Source organism: Catharus ustulatus, chromosome 3 (genome assembly GCF_009819885.2).
Source record: "Catharus ustulatus isolate bCatUst1 chromosome 3, bCatUst1.pri.v2, whole genome shotgun sequence".
Lineage (NCBI taxonomy): Eukaryota > Metazoa > Chordata > Aves > Passeriformes > Turdidae > Catharus > Catharus ustulatus.
In genome coordinates this window covers 12162306-12185728 of record NC_046223.1, presented here as the reverse complement: position 1 = coordinate 12185728, position 23423 = coordinate 12162306, and the positions used below count along the sequence as shown (strand labels likewise).

General features: G+C 44.1%; 2 protein-coding genes across 4 annotated transcripts; one reads left to right on the top strand and one right to left on the bottom strand.

Moving 5' to 3' along the window:
- Window positions 1–29: 29 nt before the first annotated feature.
- CHGB (chromogranin B) lies at window positions 30–10281 on the top strand. Of its 2 annotated transcripts, none has more exons than XM_033056087.1 (5): window positions 30–90; window positions 5008–5051; window positions 6256–6349; window positions 7173–8842; window positions 9907–10281. In XM_033056087.1, the coding sequence occupies exons 1-5, from the start codon at window positions 45–47 to the stop codon at window positions 9988–9990; spliced, it is 1938 nt and encodes a 645-aa protein (XP_032911978.1). In that variant the 5' UTR covers window positions 30–44; the 3' UTR covers window positions 9991–10281. The 2 variants fall into 2 exon arrangements, with proteins under 2 accessions (XP_032911978.1, XP_032911977.1); XM_033056086.1 differs by lacking the exon at window positions 30–90 and adding an exon at window positions 1223–1326.
- On the bottom strand, window positions 9993–23423 carry TRMT6 (tRNA methyltransferase 6 non-catalytic subunit). 2 transcript variants are annotated; one of them, XM_033056088.2, is made up of 11 exons: window positions 23305–23423; window positions 21894–22021; window positions 21384–21493; window positions 19119–19210; window positions 18948–19031; window positions 17737–17861; window positions 16176–16540; window positions 15860–15945; window positions 12747–12849; window positions 12580–12666; window positions 9993–11738 (listed from the first exon to the last, which is right to left on the bottom strand). In XM_033056088.2, exons 1-11 carry the CDS (start codon window positions 23397–23399, stop codon window positions 11565–11567), a joined length of 1449 nt encoding a protein of 482 aa, XP_032911979.1. In that variant the 5' UTR covers window positions 23400–23423; the 3' UTR covers window positions 9993–11564. The 2 variants fall into 2 exon arrangements, with proteins under 2 accessions (XP_032911979.1, XP_032911981.1); XM_033056090.2 differs by lacking the exons at window positions 21384–21493; window positions 23305–23423 and having other exon boundaries at window positions 21894–21980.

The following is a 23423-nucleotide window of genomic DNA, read 5'->3' as shown; positions in this document are numbered from 1 at the left end:
CCTCCTGGTGTCTCCTCCAGGCTGTCTCCTGAAACAGGCTTCAAATGGAGCTGGGATTCCTGCTTCCCTTAGGCACCGATGAAGCTGCCGGTGAGTTTGATTGGAGCGCTGTGCTTGTGTCCTGTTTTCTGTCTGTAAAGGCTGTGTGGTTGTAGCAGCCTGCCATTGTTAATGGACAATAGAGTGGCACACAGAGTGATAGCAGGCAACTGCCAGCTTGACGTATAGATCCATTGTCCTCAAGGAGCACTGGCAATTAGAGGGCCATCTGCTTGGCTCTGAAGAAAAACAAAAAAGAAAACTGAAAATACACCTAAAATTGGAGATGGTCCTCTGAGGGTTAATGAAAACCAAAAGGAGTTCTGGTCTTTGCCTGGCTTTGAAGAGAACCGGGTGGAACATTCAGACTTCCTTTTTGGAGATCTTGTTTCCACTTGTCGTTTAAGCTTTTTCTTCCACTAAGGACCGATTGGGACAGCGGGGACTGTTAAAGGAAGCTATGTAAAACTTCATCTCTGTACGTTTCCTCTGTCTCCCCAGAGCATGATCACAGTAAATAAGAGGTTTGCTGTGGAGAGGGATGCCGAGAGCAGTGATTTCCCCGGTAGAACTCTTGGGGAATCCTCCGTGTCATTCCCTGCCCAGGTGACATAAGTACTGGGGTTACTTCCCAGTCATTCTCTGGGTCTGGCTGTACTGGACAGGGCGTGGGGGGAGGCTGTGAGAGGAGGGAGCGATGAGGGGAGGGGAAAGGACAAAAACCTTGGAGGAAGAAGAGGCTGCAGCAGCACCTGAAGAGCTTTGGTCGGAAGGGATGTGGAAGCGCGGCGGTGATACCTTGTGGAAGCTGTTCAGGAGGGATAGGTTACCGCACCTCCTCCCGCAGGCAGAGGCTCGGCATCCTCTGGCGGTGGCAAAGACCTGAGGATGGCACCGCATCCTCTGAGCTGGAGAAGGAGGCAGGGAAGCGCCGCTTTCCCCCTCTGCCGAGGCACGGCGGGGCGGGGGGATGCACAGGGGTCCTGGAAATGTCAGTGGGGGCGGGAAGGGCGGCTGCGGTCGCTGCCGAGGAAAGGCAAACGAGCTGGCCTTGCCCAGGCTGTGAGAAAGTTGCCCCGCTCTGGAGGGGAGGGGGGTCCGGGGGCGGCCGTACCGGCACCGCCCCCGGGGGCTCGCAGTGACGCAGCTCCCGGCGGGGCCCCCCGCCCGTCTCCTCCGCCCCCGCTCCCCTTTTAAACCGCGCCGGAGCCGCCCAGCCCAGCCGAACCGAGCCGAGCATGGGGCCGCGGGCGCTGCTCGCCCTCCTGGCGGCCACTGTCCTGGCAGGTGAGCGGGGCGAGGGCACATCCTGCCGTGAGAGCGCTGGGAAAGGCGGGGAACGGGCAGGGAGCAGCCGCGGCGGGATGGATGGAGGGATGGATGGAGGGATGCAGGGATGCGCTCCGGGGAGCGGCGGTGGGTGCGGGACCCGCAGCCCGGGTGTCCCCTCGGGAGCGGGCGGTGGGGCCGGGGAGCGGGGATGGCGCTGGGCGAGGGCTCCCCGGCTGCTCCGCCTTTATTTTTATCCCGTCTTTGCACAAAGACTTCTCGGTGCCGTTTCGTTACGAGGGTGCCGCTGGGTTTTTGCCAGCCGGTGCTGGATGCTGGGAGGTGATGGCAAAGTGGTAGCTCTGCAGGTTTAACTAACAGGATTTTTCCTTTTTTTTTATTTTGTTTTTTTTGCACGTGGTATTAAATACTAAAACCCCGCTGTGCAATGAACCTTAAACACAATAGAATGAGGTGGTGGCTTGGCTCTAGAGTGTTTTATGCATACTTGCATCATTGATTGAAATAGTCGGTATCGTTCTGGGTTTGAGTATTTTGGCTTTAGGTCTGTCAGAAGTCTCCACACTTCTGGGACTTGTGCAGAGGCTGCGAGGAAGTTACTGTCTTCATGTGCCCTCATTGAAATCAGAGAGGGAGGGTGGAATACAGGGAGGAGAGACCCCAACACAGAGACACTCACCACACTTTTACCATAGTTTCTATGGGGGTTTGTTACCAAATATTTTTTCCTGTTTATGACATCAAATTCCTGTCGTGCTTTCAAATGTTGAATTGGTTAGACATTAACTTCAGGAACTTTCTAGTACTGCTGCAAATCAATATGCCTAAATTTCAGTGAACCTGCCTAGGAAGACACTGTGACATTTTGATGAGGAATGACACTGCACTGAGTCATCTGCACTGATGAAACAAAGCCATGCGGGGATTTCATCAGGGACCCACCCGAAGATCTGTTTTAATTTTGGAGATGCAAGGAAAAACCGTGTGAATTTGTCCTGCATTTACCATTTTTCGTGATATTCATCAACTCTCAGCACTTAGCCAAAATAAAATAACGTGATTGTAACTGTCTGGGCAGACTTGGTTCAGGAGGGTAAAGCAGAGCCAGGGCTTAGCTTTAGTTAGTGTGGCTGTGGTTTGTTTCTTGCTGTGTGTTCAGGTGCAAGGTTTCCATGCTGGCGCGTGCTCTGGCTTTGCTCTCTCGCAGTGGTCCCATCTGCTGTGTTCCTGCAAGCTCAAGGGTGGGTGCCCTGCTGCCTGACCCTGCTGTCCCTGTCAGGGTGGTGACCTCACCCCTCCTGAGCACACTTTGAGAGGGAGGCAGCCGTGTTGGCCAGCACCTTCAAGTGGCAGGTGGCCCCAAGGGAGCTCTTGCCAGCTGGCGTGGGCTGGCTCTGCCAACACCTGGGTAAAGTGGGGCATTGCTGGCTCCCCACTGCCTTCTTGGCTCAGACCTGGTAGAGCAGCTGCCTCAGTGTGTTATTTCAGGCTCTGGCATGGATTGGAGGCTCATTCTGTTTATCCAGGCAGGTTAATACAACATATGTCCAATACCATTTGGTTCTCCTGACGTTGTTATGATGCTCCCTCTTTGTTCATGATGGCTTTCACTATTGACCAAACTCCCATGAGCTCTTGAATGACACAGCAAAGGCAGTGGGTACAACCTGACTTTGTCTTCCTATGCCACTGAGAGCACTCAGGAAGCAGGAAAAGATGTCCAGGAGTTTGTCTGCTCTGTGCTTTATCACATCACCCAGGTGTCACTCACAGGAGATGTGCTGTGGCTAAAAGGACAAAATCAGATGTTTGCCCTGGTGCCTGTCAGGTTTTCTCAGGTGCTGGAGGAACAGAGGAGCCTCCTCAAAAAGAGGCAGTGGAGGGGCTCATACCTGTGCTGTCATGTGAGGTGGGTCTAGGAGAAGCTCCTCAGCACCTGTGGGATTGAGAGAATGTCTTTTTAAGACTAACACTTTTTTTTAGTGGAAGGGGCTTTGTCTCCCGTGTACATCTTCTATGTCTCCATGTACATCCTACATGTCTCTATGTACATCCTGCTCCTCCATGCATGCAGCAGGGTGGGCTGCAGCAGTGTGGTAACTATTTTTATGCTGGGTTAGTAAAGGAACTTGGAGCCTGCCTCAGTCAGCACTGAGTGCCAGAGATGGGGGAGAGAGTTGGCTCTGTGCAGCACCATCTCCCCTCACATACCACCTGGCACTCTGGGGGAATGCTGGGGGAGGAAGGCAGTGCTATTTTAGGGGAATCCCTTCTGTGCTCTCCTTGTGTGGGTTCCCTTCTCTGATGGCACTGATAAGCAGGGAAGGGATGGGGGCTGGAGAAGCGCGTCCCTACGTGTGTGTTTGGGGGAGAGCACAGAAATATCAGGAGTTATTATTGTGTGATGCTCAGCTATTATATTCTGAGTCAGTGCTCCAGAGGATGTCTGCTTCCTCTGCCAGCACAGAGAATAAAGGTTGTGTTGCTTTAAATAGTGTAAGGCTACATGCTCCTGTCTTCTTTGGGGCAGTGTTCATTGTCCTGATGTTGAGAGGTAAAACCGACCTCCTTTATCTACATGATGCTCGTCTATTTTAGGAGGGCTCTCACTGACCCAACCAGAGAGAGGTCATGGTTGTATTTAGGATTCTCCTGACTCATGTCAGGACTTCAGAGCTGCACCCCAAGCTGTCTGTGTGCTGTGACTCTTCACTTTGTGGGAGGCCTGCAAAGCCAGGATTCAACAGGCCCTGCTTCCACACACTCATGTGGGGCTGGCAGAGGTGTTTAACCTCACTCCTGGAAATCTCCAGGTGGATGGGAATTGACACAGTTTATTAAAAACACACAGCAGCTAAGCTCATTAACCAGCTGGAGACATTGCAGCAGTGATGACAAAATAAGGCAGCATGGAGGTTTTATTGGCAATAGCTTCTTTCCAAAAGCAAATTCCTTGGCCCAGGTACAGTAGAACTGCTATAAGGAGGTGTGAGTTATCCCATGTCCTCAGGGTAGAGATAGAGAGGGATGGCTTGTACTGCTTCCTTCCAGAGTAGTTTTCCACTGAGATTTGAGGGGGTTTTGCTTATTTCTTGGAATGATAATGGACTACTCAGTGAATGGAAATTTTCCTGTCCCTTCTGGCTCTCTCCTTCCTTCCAGGAGCCGCCTCCAAGTTAAGACAGCATTTCTCCAGCAGGACTGGGACAGGAGCTGCTTTAAAATCTAAAAGAATGGTCTGCTGTTGGCAGGGGGTGCAACTTGAGCTTCTTCAAGGAGCTAAAAGATTCTTGGGGTGTGCAAACAGGCCTTGCTTGTTGGATTTGATTTATTTTTTATTTACCATCAAACAGATGTAGCTACATAAGGACCTGATTTGAAGTGAAGTTCCATTTTGGAATTTAGTGTGGCTTTCTTTGGCGTTCATTCTTTGTGGGTGGATTATTCTTGGTGTATATTATTTTAGTGCTACAAGTGTTACCATGCCTCTACTCTCGTGTTTTGCCTCAATTTTACGTGGCCTTTCCATCTAAATAAGGAAAGGTTTAATGTGGAATATGCCTGGTTTAGTTGACTGCCAGCCCAAGACTCAAGCTGTCTCGTCAGACCAATTTGACTGAGGGCTTCTGTCAGTGATGCTTGTATTAATGAATCTCTAATAATTGGTTTTTCTTCCAGGTGCCAGCACAGTTCCAATGGAAAAAGACCGTACTGAAGAAATGGTGAGTAGCTTCTTGTCAAACCAAACTCAGAAAATATCAGTGGTGTGTTCTCAATTTCGTTAAACTCTCAGGGCAGTGCTTCATTTTTTTTTCCTAAGGGTAAATCTGTAAAAGTTCATGGCTGGTGTGGAACTCGGAGTACCTTTAGCTGCCAGGAGATGCCTGCCTGCACCTCAGTGTGTTTGATGGAAATGGGAGCTGGCTCCTGTGTCAGTGTGGTACTTGTGGAGCCCTGCATTGTACAGCTGCTTGAAAAGTGATCTGAAAAATTACACAGTACATGTTATTGAACTGACAGCTTTGGGGAAAGATGAAATACCTACAGTTTCCAGCTGTGTGAGAGACTTTCTGGTGTAGTCCTTCCTCTCCTGCTTTGGAAAGAGATCTTGCCCTGTGTGATTAAATAAATCAGACCCTTTAAGCTGACACTGGTTGTTGCTGTGATCATTTAGATCAGCAAACACCTGGTAATAACCAAAAGTAGTTAAAAGACAAATGGCTCTATAAATGTTTCATTGTCTCCTCCCAGTCATCCTCACAGATTGTCAGCCTGAGGTCCTTTTACCCCCAACAAACAGGAGAACTTGTTCTCACCAACAACTTCAGCACTTGAAAATCATTTCATACAGAGGAGATATTTTGGTAGTGCATAGAATTAGAGCACGTTGTGTAACTTTCCTAAATCAATCCATTTTCTCTGCTTCCAGACAATCCAATTGAATGTTCAGTGCTAAAACCCAGGCAGGACTTAGAGCATACACTTGTGAAAATGTGTGGAGTGCATCCCTTACAGAGGACACAGAGGTGTTTTGGTATTGGCAGTCCAAATTGCCTTTGCAGTATCCTCATGTGGACAGATCCTACAGGATAATCCTCATCCTTTGAATGTGTGTTGTGTCTGTTTATTTTATAGGGTGTGTTGCCGTATGTTGTTTGACTCTGCTTTGTACTGAGTAAGGTATTTAATATTTAAAAAGGTACAAAAGAAGCCCCTTTCCTCTGCAAACAAAAGGGGAGATTAAAGGCCTGTCTGTTCCTTCCCACTGGTACAGGAGTGAAGGGCAAAGCCCAAATGCACAGGATTACTCAAAACTCAGTAGTAGCTGAACTCTAATCTCAAACAGGTTTTTTTCTGCCAGCTGGATCAGAAGTAAAGTTTCCATTTTTGCCATAAGGATTTTCTCTCCTGTTTTGTGTCTTCCAGGTAACCCGGTGCATAGTGGAGGTTCTGTCCAACGCTCTGTCTAAGCTAAATGCACCCCCCATTAATCCTGAATGCAAAGAAATCCTGAAGAAGAGTAAGTACAACATTATCTGAACTTAGGAAAGGAGTTTGGTACGTGGTTTCTCTCTGGGGTTGGAGTTCATGAGCTGTTGCTTTATTGGAGCCTGTGTGAAAATGGTGCCTCCAAATTTCAGTGCCAGAATTCTGGTTTCCTTCTGTTCAGTCTGTCTCGCTCAGGGAACAAACACCTTGACCTGGGAGTGTCAGGGATTCTTAGCTGGCACTTGTGGTTCTCCCCTTGAACCACCTGGAGAATCTGAGAGGATTTGACAAAGTCTTTAGGTAGCCTGAGAAGATGAAGTATAACTATTGCAAAGCATCAGATTTCTTAGATATTTTTTCAGTCATTTTTTTTAAAAAAAATTAAATTTGCTAAAAGATCCCCGGTGTTTTTGGGTAACTTGGGACAGATGGTTGTCTTTTTATTATGAATAAGTATCTGTGATGGTTCAGGTCTGACATTCAGTGAACTGACCACAGCTTCAGATCCCATTGATTGTTAATGGGAATGAGAGCTAGCTTGATTCAATACTAAAATGTGATCACAAAAAAAAAGCCAAAGAAGGAAAATAATTCTGGAAATTCCAGGGAAACTTTTAAAATGTCTAATTAAGTGGAGTTAATTAGTTAATCCTTTTCCAGGCATGCATACAAAAGAGGAGCAAACTAATGATCTTAAAAGCAGACTTAAGAAATTGATTCTTTCCAAATTTCTTTGGTACTTTGGGAAGCCAGTAATCTCGTTGAAATAACACTTTGAGAAGCCAGTCATCTCTTTGAAATAACACTTAAATGGAGGGTTGGATTACTCCATGATGCTGCTTTTGTTATTGTAGGTGATAAAAATGACAGAGAGAGAAGTGAAAACAAGCAGCCTGAAGTGAGACATCCCAAAGACCCAGCAGAGACCGAAAAACATCCTGCTGGGAGCATGGAGGAAGAACAAAGGCAGGCAGAAGAGGAATCTAAAAAGTACATGGAAGGAGGTGATGAGGAGAAACTTGCTCGTGAGGAAGGCAAAAGCAAGGAAGAGGAGGCTGCACACAACACACCTGCTCAGGATGAGACAATTCACACAGAGGAAAAAAAGCACTACCAGGAAACTGGGAGAGAGGAGGAGAGGAATTACCACAGTGAAGAGGAAAGCAAAGACAGCAAGTGTTGTGAAGAAGTAGAGGCTGCTGTTCTCACCAAGAAGTCCCACTCTGAGGGCATGAGCATGGATGAGTTCCGTGGTGGGAATGATCAGAGCCCCAGGGGTCGCTGGCACCTGGAGGAGGGAATGCAGGGCCCTTACAAACAAAGTCGGGAAGGTGAAGAGGGAGAGGAAGAAAGGAGTGAGAAATACCACCATGAGTCTCAGGAACGTGGCTTCTCCCACCAGCAGGAGCGTGAGGAATCTGAGGAGAGCGAAGAAAGAGAGGAGGGAAAGGAACCCTACAAACCCAAAGGTTATCATGGGAAGCACAGAGCAGGTGACTCCTATGAAGAGAAGAGAGGCCATGGTGGTGAGAGGGGGGAACCAGCTGGGGGCTCACACCTAGGGGAGGCCAATCTCTGGGAGCAGTGGAAGCACCGGCAGAAGCATGAGGAAGAGTCTGAGGAGAAGGGTGCCTCTCCTGGGAGGCTGCAGGAGGAGAGGCCTGCAGGGCAGGACAGTGAGGAGCACAGGGACAGCTGGCAGCAGAGCCAGGAGAGCAGGGAAGAAGAAAACAAGAAGCGTCACCACAGCGAGGAGAGCAACAAGAAGTGGCGTGAGGAGAGGAGACACCACGATGGATCCCACCCTTCTGAGGGGAGAATGTACCTTGATGAAAATGAGGAAGAGCTGGACAGGTACCTCAGCAAGGAGAAGCAGCGGCATGTGGGAGGGAGAGCCCACTTACAGAGCAGGGAGGAGGAAGGGTCGCAGAAGGTCCATGCTCGAGGGCACCAGGGACAGGCCAGGAGGCACTACAGCACTGAGGACAGCCTGGAGGAGGAGGAGGTGGAAAAGAAGCATCACAGCAGTGACCAGGTGGAAAACGAAGAGGAAGAAAGATTTGCAGAGAGAGAAGAGTACAGAAGCCATCTCCCTGCAGAGAAAGAGAAGAGAACTGCTGCATCCTACAGGCCTTTCTACCCACTGTTGTGGTGGAAAAGCCGGCACTTGGACAAAAAGGACGGTGCAGGGGAGCAGCTTCTGGAGGGCAGGGCAGAAGGCAGGCCTGCCCTGAGCGAGAAGAGCCTTTTCCCTGAATACAATGACTATGAGTGGTGGTCAGAAAAGCAAATCCAGAGTGCTCTGAACCACAGGCGCACCGAGAAGAGGAACGCTGGCAAAACGAACAGGTACGATGTGGAAAGGCAGTACAACAAGATGGATCAACTTGCACAACTTCTGAACTACAGGAAGAAGTCAGCTGAACTCCCAGAGCTGTACAGCTCTGGAGAAGACCTGAAGAAACGTCATGTAGCTGGGAATGACAGAAGGAGCCTAAGCCAGAGGCCCCTGACGGAAGAGGAGGTAAGTGCACAGCAGTTTCTCTGAAAAGCTGGGGGACGCACGCTTCCAAATCCATTTCCAAGGCAGCTGGGAAAGTGCATAGAAAAACACAAACAAGATTAAGTCGCATTCTGAGAGTAGATCCTCAGTGATATAAAAATCTGCTTTCTTTGAACAGTGGAACTCTGGGTTTGCTGAGCTATCCCAGGGCAGTTTGTGGGATAAAGACACAGCTCCTGTCTGCTGCAAGGCAGGAAGGGAAAGGTTTTGTTCCTCTTTGGCCCTGCCTCTCCCTCGAGGCTCTACAGGCTGACAAAACAAAGGTGCCATTGCAGCAGGAGCAGAGGGGGAACTGACAAGCACCACTTGGGCTGCCAGGTTGTGTAAAATACAGAGCTGAAAAGTGAGCTGGGTGTTCAGAGGGAAATCAGCTACCCATGGACTTCCCAGCTGGAATTGCAGAACAGAAGCTGCATTGCCCCTAAATCAAATTCATATGTGCAGTTCACATGTAGTTCATCCTCTTCTGCTCCAGTATCCAGGAAAACTGAGCCTAGACCCATCAGTTAGCTCCCATCAGCCAGATCCTCCTGTGTGTGTCACTGTGTGTGCATTGCACAAAGCTGTGCTGGCAGCAGTGGAGGCTGGACACTGATTTACACAGATGTTAATTGGTGTTAACGAGTCATCGTGGTAAAGAATGGGCTGCATAAAGCTTCTCCTGCTCTCTGTGCCCTTGCTGCACTTCCAGGGACCCTCACCTCAGCCCCAGGACAGCACCTGCAGCTGTGACAGGAGTGGCCACCACTGGATAAGGGTGCTTTAAATCTACAAAGATGAGGCTGTGATTAGGGCCAGCTCTCAGAATTAATATTTTGATGCTTTCCCAAGCCTCAGTTCAGTCCAAAGCCGGGAATTCCACCAATCTCCCAAGAATGAGCTACACTGCTGTTAACACCTGCTCTGCTCAGGGACTGGGAAGTGGCAGGACAGAACCTGCCTTAGAAATAGCTTTTCCTCTCCTTTCCATGGAACAAAGCATTTGCCAGTGTTAATGATGTGTAAAACCCACTCTGTTTTCACAGGAGAAGCAGCTGGAAAACTTAGCCACCATGGATCTGGAGCTGCAGAACATAGCAGAGAAAATAAACAGCCTCAGGAGAGGCTGAAGGTGTCTCTTCAGTACCTGTGTTCTCTGGTAAATTCACTGCCCCTGGAGTGTTTGCCCTAAACCCAGGAAATTCTATTCACTGTCCACTCTCGTGTAGTGATTTACACAGCTCAAGGTGTCTTTAATTTGCTGTTATGCTCCTGAGACCTGAATGGCATGAATTTTAGTAACATAACCTTTCATTTGGGCAGGTATTTTTAATATGCTTTTGGAGATAATTGTGTTAGTGTTCTTCAGGAATATATTTGTCTGAGTTTGCAATAATAAAAACCATTGCTCTTGGACCAAACCTTCTCCTTGTTGATGTGGCTGGAATGAAGAGATGATGAACTCTACATCCTCCCCTTTTATGGGTTGTTCACATAGGGAGAAGGAAAGAGAAACTTCCCAAAAAGTAGAAAAACAACCCTGGGAAGTTTACAAAAAGCAGAAGTAGATAAAACCTGAAGATGTGGTGTACCTGTTCTCCCAAGAGAAACCTTTAACTGCTTCTTTCCATGAAATACAACCCATTTTGAGCTAATGCTGCCCTGAAAGAGCATTGCTCTTCTCAAAATACTGAATTTTACAGCTTAATCAAGTCTCACCACTTGATCCCCAAGCTCCAGGTTCTGTCCAGTGAGTCCAGACACTGATGAGGGAGTTCCAGAATGGAAGCCAAGCCCTGGGACTGTGATTAGAGTGCAGCCAGCAGACTATCCTCCTTCAAGCCTATGCTGGTACTTTTTATTTCCTCGAGGAAAAGTAAGAAAAGAAGATAAATTTCTTTAGGGAAAACACCCTGTAGTTTAATTGAAATGGCAAATGCAAAGTTAAAAAAAAATTAATTAAAAAAGCCCAACATCTGAAAGATCCAACAGTAGAATAAATAAATATACAATACAGCAGTTTTCAAAATAGTAATATCTTAAAAACATACAGCAGCTCTCAGAATATGTCTTGGAAAATGACAGACAATACTAATAGTGACATTGTTTAAATATTTAGTATTTTAATTTAACAACATGCACTTTCTCCTCTGTATTTACTTCAGTAAAATGTGGAGTCATGCTGTAAGCATGGGCTCATCTCTACTATTAGATTTCTCTTTTTAATTGTTCCTTTGGAAAAAAAAGTGTATGATTTTTGCTGTTCATTCTACTTTCCTAAATTCTGTGTCCCAGGTGGGAGCAGATCACCACATGGAATCCTGAGGAGAATCCTCTGATGCCTTTCTGGGAGAAGGGAAAGCTAAGTTGGTTGTATTGATTCTGACTCAACCTTTTAAGAAAATTCCTCCTATTCAGATTTGGCAACAAACAACATGCCTGCACTGAGGCTTTGTCTTCTCTTGATCTTCTCTTCTTCTTGGAGTTCCTGTGAGTTCAGTGGGATGTTTGCTCCCAAGGGTTTTCCTTGACATTCAGCTGATGTGAACTGCTAGGGAGCAGGACAGTCCTCCCTCCCCTGCAGTTCTGCTGCTTTCTCTGATAGATGCATGACAGGCACAGCCCTGTGCTGCCAACAGCACAGAAAGGACTTCTTATTTCACTAAACTCCTGAGATCTAAACCACAAGTCAGTCCTCCAGATGTTAACAAGGAAGGTCTTGAAGTTTGCATCTTTTACATGATGGCTCCTCCATCTTTAGTGCTTCTGAGTCACTGGAATCAGATTTGCCCTTCTCCAAGACAACAGTGATGCCAGACAGGAGGTACCCTCCACCTCCACTCATGGTCAGCTTGGGATGGCTGCGGTCTGGTAAAACCTTTAAAACAAACAAACAGCAACAAAACACACCCCGCAATCAGCACCTGTAAAAATCCACTCTCTGTGTGCACATCATGCTGTGTAATTTCAGTCTACAGGATAGGATATGCATTTTTTTCTCAGCCACAACAACAACAAACAGCCATTTGGGAAGTGTGTTTATCTTAAAAGTATCTGCAGAGGAGAATCCAGTTGTAGAAATCCACAATACAGGCTGGTTACTTCTTCATGACATTGCCAGCAAAATTAAGAAGCCAAGGTTTGAGACCCATGGAAGTGCCATGATATGTTCAGAAGTGAGTTACTCTGCAAGAAACCACAGCTGCTGCACAAAGCAGCCTGAAGGGATTCTGTGATTCCCTTTGTGTCACCTTTCAGCAGCCACCCTTAGGGTCAGACACAGCTCTGAGCCCTCCCTTTCACACCATTTTGTAAGGACTGTCCCTTCAGCTGTGCCTCCTCCTTGCCCCGACTGTCACTGCAGGTCTCGGAGGTTTTACTGGTGTCCAGGACATTGCAAGGCTGCTCTCACTGCAGTTGGACACAGGACCCCTGGTCAGGCCACCTTGTGTGGACATCTAGGAATTATTCATTAACCCCCTAACTTTCCTACAAATATTTCAGCAAATGTTTAATATAATGCAAGAAAGTAAAGTCTTTCCATTGGAAATTGCTACAGTGAAGCATAAAAACTCTTCAGAATACCCAGGATTCTGGAGTAGAGCAAATGCCTGAGCTTACAGATTGTTTCAGTCAGCCCAACCTCCCCCCTGTTTTCAGGGAATGTTTTGCTCCCCAGAATTCCCATGGCTTTGGCAGCCCTGTACTGCCGTTCTTACCTGGTAGTTCCGTAGCCAGGTTTCAGACAGTTTCAGGTTGATGACTCCACCTCTTTCTCTCAGCTTGGTGTAACATTCTAATAATGGCTGAGAAAAACCAAAGAGGGGTTACCCAGCAGAATGGCACCAGCTTGAACTGTAACAGCTGAAGTAACGTCCTGATTTACCTCTTTATATTGGCAGTAGACAACAAAAGGCCTCGAAGGAGCAACAAATTCCAACAAAGAAAGTAACAAGGGGGTGGGATGAAACTTGCTGGCTACAATTAAGCTGCAAAAAAAGTTTCATGCATATTAGTTTTCTGCTTCTGAAACCTACTCCTCTAGTGACGTTTCCTCCTACTTAGCCCAGCAATCAATTACAGCTTAGAAGTGTCTCATCAGCATGTTTTCATTGCTCTGACAACTCCCCAAATGTAAAAACAAAACATTACTTCCTGCTGGTGTAATTAAGAGGCTGAAGCATTGTTCCCCAAAGTGCAGAATATTAAATGCATTGCAGGAGCACTCACTTCAGCTGTTGGGCTCCACAATAATTCTTACAGTCTTAAGAAATCTCATGTTGCTTGTTTTGCCCCAAGACCATTTTCCAAATACAATTTAAGTTTTGTGACTGCAAAATGTTGCTTAGAATGTAACCTCAGTCGTGACTCTTTAGACTGAGTAGTTTTCATTTAATAGTTTTATATAAAAGGAATATTCAAAGACAGAACAAATCCTTAATAGGTACGGCTAAAAATCTTCTAAAAAGAAATATGAGCTCGACTACCTAATGGCTTCATAGTTTATCCTCCATCCTCATTTCAACATCACACAATAACTTGGATCTACAGATGGTTGAGATTCTCTACCACTATCTCCAGTTTTAATCCAAAAAAATCACTGCTGAACTACACTCCAAGAAATGGTTGATAATTAGTTAATTAGTTATTAAGTGCAGAAAGGATGAGCTAATTAAACTCCTTCTTCACAGTGTACAGAAACTACTGAGATGCCCCATCAATTAACATTTATTCTCCAGGGCAATGTGCAGCACTGGAGCAGAATTAAATTTGCCTGGCAAAAGGGAGGTAAAAATTGATGTTCAGATTTGTAAATACAACAGAGATAAGGAGGTGAGATAATTCTTTTTCAATTGTTCCCACTTTGGTTGTTTGCCAGCCATGGCCTTACAAACCTTTTATTTCAAATGTAAACCTCAAAAGAATTGTGCTCCATAATGAACCAAACAGGCTCATCCCATGCCTTGGAAGGCTTGGAATGCTGCACTGGCACTGCCAGGGGCTCTGCCAGACTCCAGGAAGGGAAGTGAGGGCTGAGAGACTGGGGAAAATCAAATGCTGCTCTTTCATATGGTAGCACAGATTGCTGCCAGCAAGGAGCCTGGCCACAAAACTGATGCAGTGGGTGAGGGGGGAGCAGGAAGAGGGAGAGGAACGGAGATGGTCTAATTCCAAACACATGGCATGTCTGTGAACAAATTTCTGCTTCCACAGTGTCAGGAAAATTGAACAGTCTATCTCTAAAGTCTTCTCTAAAAGAATACCAAATACCCAATGAATATCTTCCTTTTTCTCCCCAGTGGTCTAACATAAAACTCAACTCTCATAAAAGGAATTGAGCCAACAGATCCAGCACAAACAATGTTTTGCCACACAACAGCACAGAAGGTAGAAATTTAACTGAAATGGTATCTTCTACATTCAGTAATAAATACTGTTAAATTCAGGACCTAAAGATTTCTCCAAAAGTTGGTACCCACCTTCACTTAATGAACAGCGTTTCTTTACTCTGCCACTAAGTCCCAGTCTTTCTCCCCACCTCCAGTGTTAACCACCTTTTCCCCTTATCCTTTCCCGGTTTCTGTCCTGCAAAAAGACCCAAACCCTGATTTTCCCAGTCTGTTTCTACTCAGGTAGAGAAGTGTTAATCTGAAGCATTTCCTTACTCCATGCCAAGTCTTCTGTGGTTCCTGATCTCAAGGAGCAGTGGCTATAAAAGGCAGATGACTGAAGAAAGGAGATCAGCCTGAACCCTCTGGGACAGTGCTCTCAGGCACCATAAATCCTTTTGTCCCCATCCTGCTGAAGCCTTCCTAAAGCCAGGGATCACTCACCCCTTCAGAAATGTTATTTGTTACAGCTTGCATGCATTACAGAGGATATGGAGGATAAAAGTGATTGAAAACAAACAGGAGACAAATACTAAACAGGCCTCCTTGAACTCAGTCACCAACTGAATGCACTATTTTACACAGAAGGAAATGGCAAGTGAAGTCAAGTATTAATTTTGCCCTTGCCAAATCAAGGACAGACATTAATTACAGAATTGCAGTGATGGTGCAGCAAACAGCAGTGAAACCCCACCCAAACACTGCCACTATTCAGTGGTCACAGCCACAGGCACTGCCAGACAAACGTGCAGAGCTTTTCACAAACCTCCTTGACCCCTTTACTGCTGCAGAGAACACAGAATGACCTGGTTCTGCAGGTTTGTAAATTCTACCACTTAAACATGCTACATGAGGTATATGAATGAGCATGAGTTGAAACATTCCACAGTAATAAAATCCAAAAATTATACACAAGCATTTGAAAATAACCAGTAAATGTGCAGTAGAACTTATCCAAGCAGAACAGCTTCATTTCCAGTTAACCAATATTCTTTGGAGAAAAAAAAATAATATCAATATTATTAAATTAACTAAATTAATGTTACCTGGTTAACTTGAATCACTTCAGCATTTGCTAAGAACACAGTGAAAAAGTCACACCCACCAAATGCTCTTACATTATTTTGGAGTTCAGTTTCTAGGAATATATTGATTCTATTTGTTTTAATGATATTAGATGTTTGTGATAAATTGCTCCTCAGGAATAACTGATCCTAGGTAAAGCAGCAAGCTAGCAAAAAAAAAAAAAAAAAAAAGCAAAATCCCAGAACAACAAATTTAGCTCCACTTTAATGAACTTAAAACCTCAGGTTCTACTTTGCTAATTAGAAACCTGTGATTTTTTTGGTAGTCATTTTGAATTAGATTCTACCTTGGACTCTGTTTTTATTTGAATAGATTTTCTTGCCATTTTTAGTATTTGCTTGTATTTAGTTGACTTTTAGATCATTTCAAGCTCATTTAAGTGAAAGAAAAAAAATCTCAACCAGTGCCTTTTGTGCCTCCAGTTCTCTGCTCCATCCATGGCCCCCATGGTCTGGGGTGTTTCAGTGGGAGCACTAAACTGGGAATACCATTCCCAAACTATGACAGTTCTATGCAGACTTACCCATCAGCATTCTTCTCTCTCAGCAAAGCAGCAGCTTCTTGCAGCTTCTTCCTTCTCTCCCACTGTTTTATTTGCTTTTCCCGAACCTGTGAACAACAAAACAAACAGCTGGCAATTTAACTGGTAATTATTTATTGAATCATTATCACCTGGACTGCATTTTCATTTTTTGACTCTTAATCTAAGACAAAAGACAACTTCCAGAGTTGCACTTCAACAGCTGACTAAGCTGCATTTCAGCAGGGTTGATTCACAAAGCAGAATTTTATGTCCACAGACGTTGTGAAACTTGAACAGCCACAATAAATATTCTTACATTTTCTTTATTTTCTTTTTCTTTGCTCCCTTTAAATTCTACATCTTCAGTGTTAATGTCCATTGTGTCTTGCTCTTCTGTTGGACTGATCTCCATAGGTGCTTCAGTAGCAGGTTCCTCCTCTGTTTCCTGCAGGGAACTCTGTTTCTCCTCACTCAATCCATTGCTCTCCTCTTCCAGCAATGCATTCTCCTCAGGGTCTGCAGGCAGAGTGTCTGTAGTGAATGTCCCAGACAGGAGACTCTGCACTTCGCTGAGAGGAAATTCATGAAGATTATCAAAAAAAGGCTTGGGAAATCCAAAACAACTGGTGGCAGCTCTAACAGGTCCCCCTCCTGGGTACATCTGAATGATGGATCCATAGCCTGTGAGAGGGAAAGAATCAAAACACATTAGAAAGCCAGAATTCCTAAAATTTTAAAATTTTCTCTAAAATGCTTAAATGAAAGGTCAATTTAAGAAAAAGGAATTAAACTGCCTACTCTTAACCAAATCAAATTTAACAAGCTATGGAAATATGCCTCAGGCTAGAAAACCTTTATTGGAAAGACAGCAGTTAGTGAAAAGCAAAAGGACAAGGTAACTCATGGAATATCTGTGTATTAGGATTGGCTCAGAACATATAAGCAGTGATGAATTGCTAGAAAAACCTAATATAATAAATAATTTAAAAACAGAATTTATACAGTTTCCATTACTTATTTATGGAGTTGCTTGGATAAAACCCAAAAGTTAATTTAAAAAACTTTATTAGGCCAAGACTTTCTTCAGTATCCAGGCCCTAAGGGAAGAGGTGTGACTTGTTAAACACAAAAATAACTTTTCAATAGTTAACTGAAATTGTCTTTTTTACTTTGAGAAGTAGCCCTATGGCCAAAAATTGCTGAAACAAAGCCAATCTGTAGTAGCACTGCCTGTGTGCTTCCCAGACAAGAGACAGCACAGCTGTGTGCACATCACATCACTTCCTGCCTTTCCAGGCTTCTGGAATATAATTGTCACCTCTACCTGGTGTCTTAGAATAATGAAACTGATGAACTGAGTTTGAGAAACAGATCAGGAGTAAAACTTCTCCTAGAATATGCTCAAGGAAATGTCACATGCTTTCAAAATACACACTAAATCTGGTGCAGTGAACAAGAGGAACAGCGACATTTCCAGTGCTGTCAGAATTCCAGTGGCACTATTCCTGCTTTCTGCCATTCACTTTCCTGGTGTCTGGAAAGAATCTCCATACAAGCTCCTTACAACTTTTTCTGAACTCAATGTCATTATGCTAATAGAGGAACTAAAACAGATCAACATACAAGACTGTCAATTTAATCAAAATTCATTCTATAAACAATTATATGAAATTTAATTCTCAAAATTTTATGTTTTTTTAAGTACTGAAAAATAAATCCAACTGATGCAAAAACTTTCCCCAGTGGAAAAACAAGTTTTTCCTTGAATCCTGGAGGTGGTAAGAGCAGATTTCAGAAGCTGAGGAAGCATTTTGCAGTGTCCCACAGGTGAGTATTTCCATGCCCCTTGGTGTGTGCATGACTGAGGTGTAGCTCACCCCCCATTCTCTCCATCACGGCCCCCAGCACCAGGCCTGCACATGTTTCCATCACAATCATCTTGTTGCCAGCATGGACGTTTCCCAAAGTCAGCATCTGAGCCAGGGTGTCGTATCTCAGGTGGCTGGAACACAAGAGGGGTTTAACAAACATCAGTTTCCTTAAGGATACTGCATACTAGCCCAGGAGCCTGCCAAAAAAAGTTGGATTACAGGCAGATTCAGAAAAAGTATCAGTGACCTTCAGGGTTACCACACAGAAACTTATAATTAAACATTTGATAATGAAGAACTAGAACTGGAGCCAACAAGAAATCAGCCAGGAAAAGCAAAAGCAGGAGATGCAGCAGGGTGTACATATCAAAGTGGGCATCTTGTGCTGTGTCAATCAGAGAAAGGATTTTTTTAACCTTTCGTTTGTTTTTTCTCTGGCACGTCAGCTTTGTAAGGATCAAATGGTATGGATGCACTTCCTGATGCAATAATGAATCCCTGGTTTTCACCTGTTTTGCAGGAGCCAGCACTACCTGAACCCAACACATGCACTGAAGAGGCTCAGTGACAGCTACACAAATTACAACTAACCTTTAACAGTAAAAAGCAGCCCAGTGATAGAGATGGTAGAATGAGAAGGAAAAAGGTTTGAGAAGCCTTAAATAATATGTATTTGAAGATTTTAAATCTCAGTATCTTAGATGTACTGTTTCTACTTTAAAAAATGTATCAGTCCAACTTTAACATCTGTAAACATCAAACAGGGCTGGATCTCTGTAGTGATGGCCCTGTCTGATCCCAATCCCAATGTTACCCACAGGTTTTTAAACCCTAGAGACTTCTGATGGAGGATTTTGAATTCCTGATGTGTTAAAGACAACAATTCTTGCCTGTGCTGAAAGATATTTGGCCACCAGCCAAAGTAGGTAAGAGTACCTTTGAAAATCAAAGAACTTCTGTCTGTGTGGGTAATTAGCAAGGTGGTGCTGATAGGGAAATGGTAAATTCTGGTGCTGCATCTAAGAGTTCTCCTGTTTGCTGCAATACTGATTCATTTCCCGTATCACGTTCTTTGATTAAATCACAATGTTCAGGTTCACAGGAAAGAAAAGAGAAGAAAGGTGAGTATTGTATCCTTTGCTATAGTTTAGGTATTTTAGAAGTATTAAAGTATCTTTCTGTTATCATTTGAAAAAAGAAACAAAATGAAAACTCACTTAATTTTTCCAGGTTCCCTGGCGTAATACATGGTTGAAAGGATGCGAGTGGATGGTTTCACAATTGTAATAACTGCCTCATATCTGTAAAAAAACACAGTAATGGTCTTATTTTAATCTCAACAATTTAGGGAATTTCCATGTATTTTTCACATTTTAAAATTCACTTACTTTTTTTTCTTCTTCTTTATGTATTTATCTTGAGCAAATTCTGTTTTGTCTCTGAATGTTGTACTGTTCTCTATTAACTGTTGAACTATTTCCTTGGAAGAGACAATTCATTTTTGTTACAGATAGCATTTATTTCTCATTCATTTCATAGACAGTATTTCTTTAAACAAACACTGAAAACATTTTCTCTCAGTAGAGGCAGGTACACCATGAACTCCTGACACTAATGGCAAAATCAATCTCTGTGAACCAACAGGACTAGTGAGGAATTACACTGACCATGTGCAGGAATTTAATCACATAGTTCTGCATAAAAATCATAGAACTAAAAATGTTTATGCCAGAATATTCAGTAACATTTCATTTAATCCAACTCCCTCTTTGGGTCTCTCTGATTCCAACATCTCTGTGGGTATATCTTTTTTCCCCTGTTTCATGTAGTTCCTTCCCTCTGCTCTGCTTAATCTAACCAGACATCTCACTCCAATAATTTTTTCAACCTCATAAATTTTGCCACAGTGCTGTACCAACTCCCTGCACAATGTCCAACTCCTCAGCATTTATTACTTCCTACAATACTCCTCCTGATTTTTTTCCTTCTCTGACTCCCAGGTCTTCCCAGAATTCCAGTTTTGGTTTCTTGGTCTCCTTGTTCTAATCTCCACCCTTTGCCAACCCAACTTTTTCTCATGCTTTCAGATTCCAGCGGGAGGGAGCATTAGGACTCCAGCAAAACCAAACCAATCCAACAGGACTCTCCTTGCTCAGGGTTTGTCTCCATGTCAGCAACACAAGAACAAAAATGCTGCTATTTTGGGTTCTGTGATCCAAGTAGTCCAACTGCTAAAATTATGGGTTCTATTAAACATGGAGAGGACAAATGAAAAAAGGAATATTTTCAATCTGGACACTGCTGCTCTCCTTGTGCTTTAAAAACCTGCTCAAAAAACAGAGTGGTACAAGTACTCCTCACTTCCTATTGCTGCTTTTCAGGCCATTATTCCTTCAAACGTTTAACATGTGTTACTCATGATTTGAAACAGAATCTCTTTCTTTTTTGCTTTATTCTAGTGAAAAAAAAATTCAATGCTTGGGTTGTTTTGTAGCATTTTTATGTTCCAGTAAGGAACAGAGAAAGTATCCTGAGGAAACAGAGAAGTATCCTGCATCACCAAGACACACCATTCACAAACAGGAATTCAGTTTTAAACAGACATTTAGGGAGGAATAATATCGATTGCTGCTAATGTAGCTCAAAATGAATATTCTGTTACCGTCCAGAAAGCAGAGTTAATACAAGCACAGCACAGGAGATGCAGGGCACAGGCATGCTGAGGCATGACACAGGAATGACACAGGAAAGTCAGAGGGATCTTCTGCCATGGACAGTGAAAACAAAACCCATCAAAGCTGTCAGCCTGATTAGCACGTTCTTCTCCAAGAGATAACAACCAGCAGCACAAGTATGGAAACAGAAAAACGATTCCAAACTCCCTGGACCCAGCAGGCAAAAGCAGAAAAATTGCTCCAAAGAGCAAGATGGAAAAGGCAGATGAACTTGATGTAAGCATGAGCAATTTCCTGTTTTTATTAGAAAGGGTGAGCCAAAGACAAGAGAGGATTTTGCCTGACAGCACCTGCAGAACAGGACTGGCTGCAATGCTTTAGTAGCAATTTAGGATGGCTTAAAGATCCCCTACTTTATAAAAGGTGCAGGCTTAAACACCAACCCCTCTTCTAACACAACAGAACTGATCTCTTGGGTATACTCTTAGTTTTCCAGGTACAGATAAAACAGCAGCATCACCAGCATCTGGCAGGCACTGCCTACAGGCACACAGGTGGTACATTTGTTACACAGTGTTATTTGTTAAGACTTCATTGTTTGGCCATAATCTTTTCCTACTCCTTTGATAGGTGAATTATTGCACAATTTTAATACTTCTGTAATATAGAAATAGTATTTAAAACCTTATACACAAGCAAAACTAAATGGTGATTATGTCAGCTGTCCTTCTTTTTGTTATGATTTCTGATGCCATAAAAATTTGTTCTTTACCCTCCTCTGACAAAGTTGCCAACCTTACATAAAGTTTTATTTGAAAACAGCCTTAGCATTTTTGTAAAATGAAAAAACATGACTTGACCAGAAAAACAAAGAGAAAGCACTGAAATCTATGCACAGATAAAAAGAATATCCTTTTTCAGAAACTAAAATATAACCATCAAGGTAGCACAAAAATGACACCAAAACCTTATTTTTACCTGTCCTTTAATACCCTTGTCCTTCAAAGCCTTTATGTCATCATGAGTCAGTTTTTGAGACTTCCCATCGTCAACTATGTTACGATTATCTGTCCCTGCTTCCTTTGTTTCTAAAGGAAAAGGATATAGATTTGTAAAATCTAGCTCATATAAGTGGGAGAAACACATGATTTTAGTGTCACAGAAAGCAGTTTTCTCGTGGTTAAAGACATTTGTCATGGCCTTGCAAAGTACAGCCTAAGCAAGGAAATGTAATATGTGAGGTAAAACTTCATGTAAATAAAATCACCAGACTAAGGTTCAAACTTTCTCCCACATTAGAAAGGTTATTTGTTACAGGACTAGTGAAACCACTGATCGAGACAAAACCATGCACTTTCATGACAGAAAGATTATAAGTAGCATGAAGTTAACAAATGATTAATAGAAAGCTTTCCCAACTTCTTTAGTGTCATCAAAGAAACAAATTAATTTGAAATCCTTTTTCCAGCAGACAGTCCTCTGGGATACCTGTGGTAGTTTCTTCCACCTCTTGTTTTGGCTGGAGGTTTCCACCACTGGTCACTTCAAACGTAGTCCCATAAATATGTCCGATGGCATTATCCAGGTAGAACCACTGCTTCTCAAAAATTATCTTTCTGAAATACAGAGAAGTGAATGATACTTAAAGCTTTACTCTTAGTATGTCTGAAACCCACTACAGCTGAGCCTAAACTACAGCTTTATATGTGACATTTTCAGCCATATTCCCAAAGAAAAGCAGGACAAGCATAAAGAGTGAAAATTACCAAAAAACCCATGTTAAACTGAAACTGGTCAGGAAAAGAACAAAGAACTTAAGTAGACCATATAGGAGGAACTTCTTTTTTCAGTTCAAAATGACAGATAAAACAAGGTTATGGCACTTGTCAGCATCATTTTTTGACAGAGAAAGTCAGAAATATATTAAATCCGAGCTGGGTCATGCAGAGTAGTAGCAAAAAGATGAGCATGGTCCTGGATTTTGGAAAACTCCTCTGAAATAACATTTGGCAAAAGACTAGGAAGAAAACAGACAGAAAAGTGTTTCTTGTAATCCTGGAAATGTTTCATTTAAAAAAAAAAAAATTTTGCCATCCCTTTCATTTCAATTGCACCCAGGCCAGAGTGTATTTTTCTTTCTTCACTAAAATCAGGATCCACAAAGCCTTTAACTTTCAGGCTGACCAACAAAGGCTGCCTTGCTATCCCTGGAAATACCAATGTTGGCAAATGAAACAGGTTTCAGATCTATGCCATGCTCACATTCAATGAAAACTTGTCAATATGAGCCCTAATTATGGAAATTACTCATCACTAATTCTGAACTACACCATTTTCAAACCAGTCTCATTCAAGCATAGCACCTTTAAATCTCCATCCCACTGAATCGGATACCTGGCCACGTTACCCAACATTGACTTCTACACATTTCTACAAAACTGCCTGCTGCCTGGGGAAGAGCCTAGGCTGTGCTCAGCGATTTGAGCATTCCCCGCTGGGCTGCAGGTGCCTTTCCTGGCACCCTCTCCAAAGCTCGGGGCAATCACCGATCCCAATTAGCACAGCACAGCGATCCGTGCCACGGCGAGCCCAGAACGGCACCAGGCTGGTACCGGCAACGCGAAACCCTCTTAAATCTCTTACAAAGTCTTATCGGAAATGCGGCCAGGAGATCTTCCGGGTTTAAGGGTTTTTTTTGCCATAGGAACTGAAACAACATTAAAACCCTTCCGCCGCCTGTCACGCGAGCCTCGCCAGGCCGCAATTCCTGCCTGGCGCGGCGGCACCGGCACCGGGACGCCGCTCCCCGCAGCGGGGCCCGCACAGCCGCACCAGGGGCGGGGAGGACGGAAGGGCCGAGGCGCGGGGCGACGCCGGGAGCCGCCAGCGCGGCGCTCACCTGCGGCGCAACACCAACACCGCCTTGAAGACCTCGTCCCGCTTGAGCACGGCGCAGTCGCCCTCACGGATCCGCCCGCTAGGGCCGCCCTCCATGGCCGCCGCCGCCGCTCGCGCCGG

Excerpts from the sequence above, each read along its gene's own strand:
- CHGB (XM_033056086.1), top strand. The coding sequence starts at position 1,278 with ATGGGGCCGCGGGCGCTGCTCGCCCTCCTGGCGGCCACTGTCCTGGCA. Across the intron at positions 6,350-7,172 it reads CAAAGAAATCCTGAAGAAGA|GTGATAAAAATGACAGAGAG; the intron begins GTAAGTACAACA and ends TTGTTATTGTAG. Across the intron at positions 8,843-9,906 it reads GGCCCCTGACGGAAGAGGAG|GAGAAGCAGCTGGAAAACTT; the intron begins GTAAGTGCACAG and ends CTGTTTTCACAG.
- TRMT6 (XM_033056088.2), bottom strand. The coding sequence starts at position 23,399 with ATGGAGGGCGGCCCTAGCGGGCGGATCCGTGAGGGCGACTGCGCCGTG. Across the intron at positions 19,032-19,118 it reads ATAAAGAAGAAGAAAAAAAA|ATATGAGGCAGTTATTACAA; the intron begins GTAAGTGAATTT and ends GTTTTTTTACAG. Across the intron at positions 16,541-17,736 it reads CGTGATGGAGAGAATGGGGG|GCTATGGATCCATCATTCAG; the intron begins GTGAGCTACACC and ends TCCCTCTCACAG.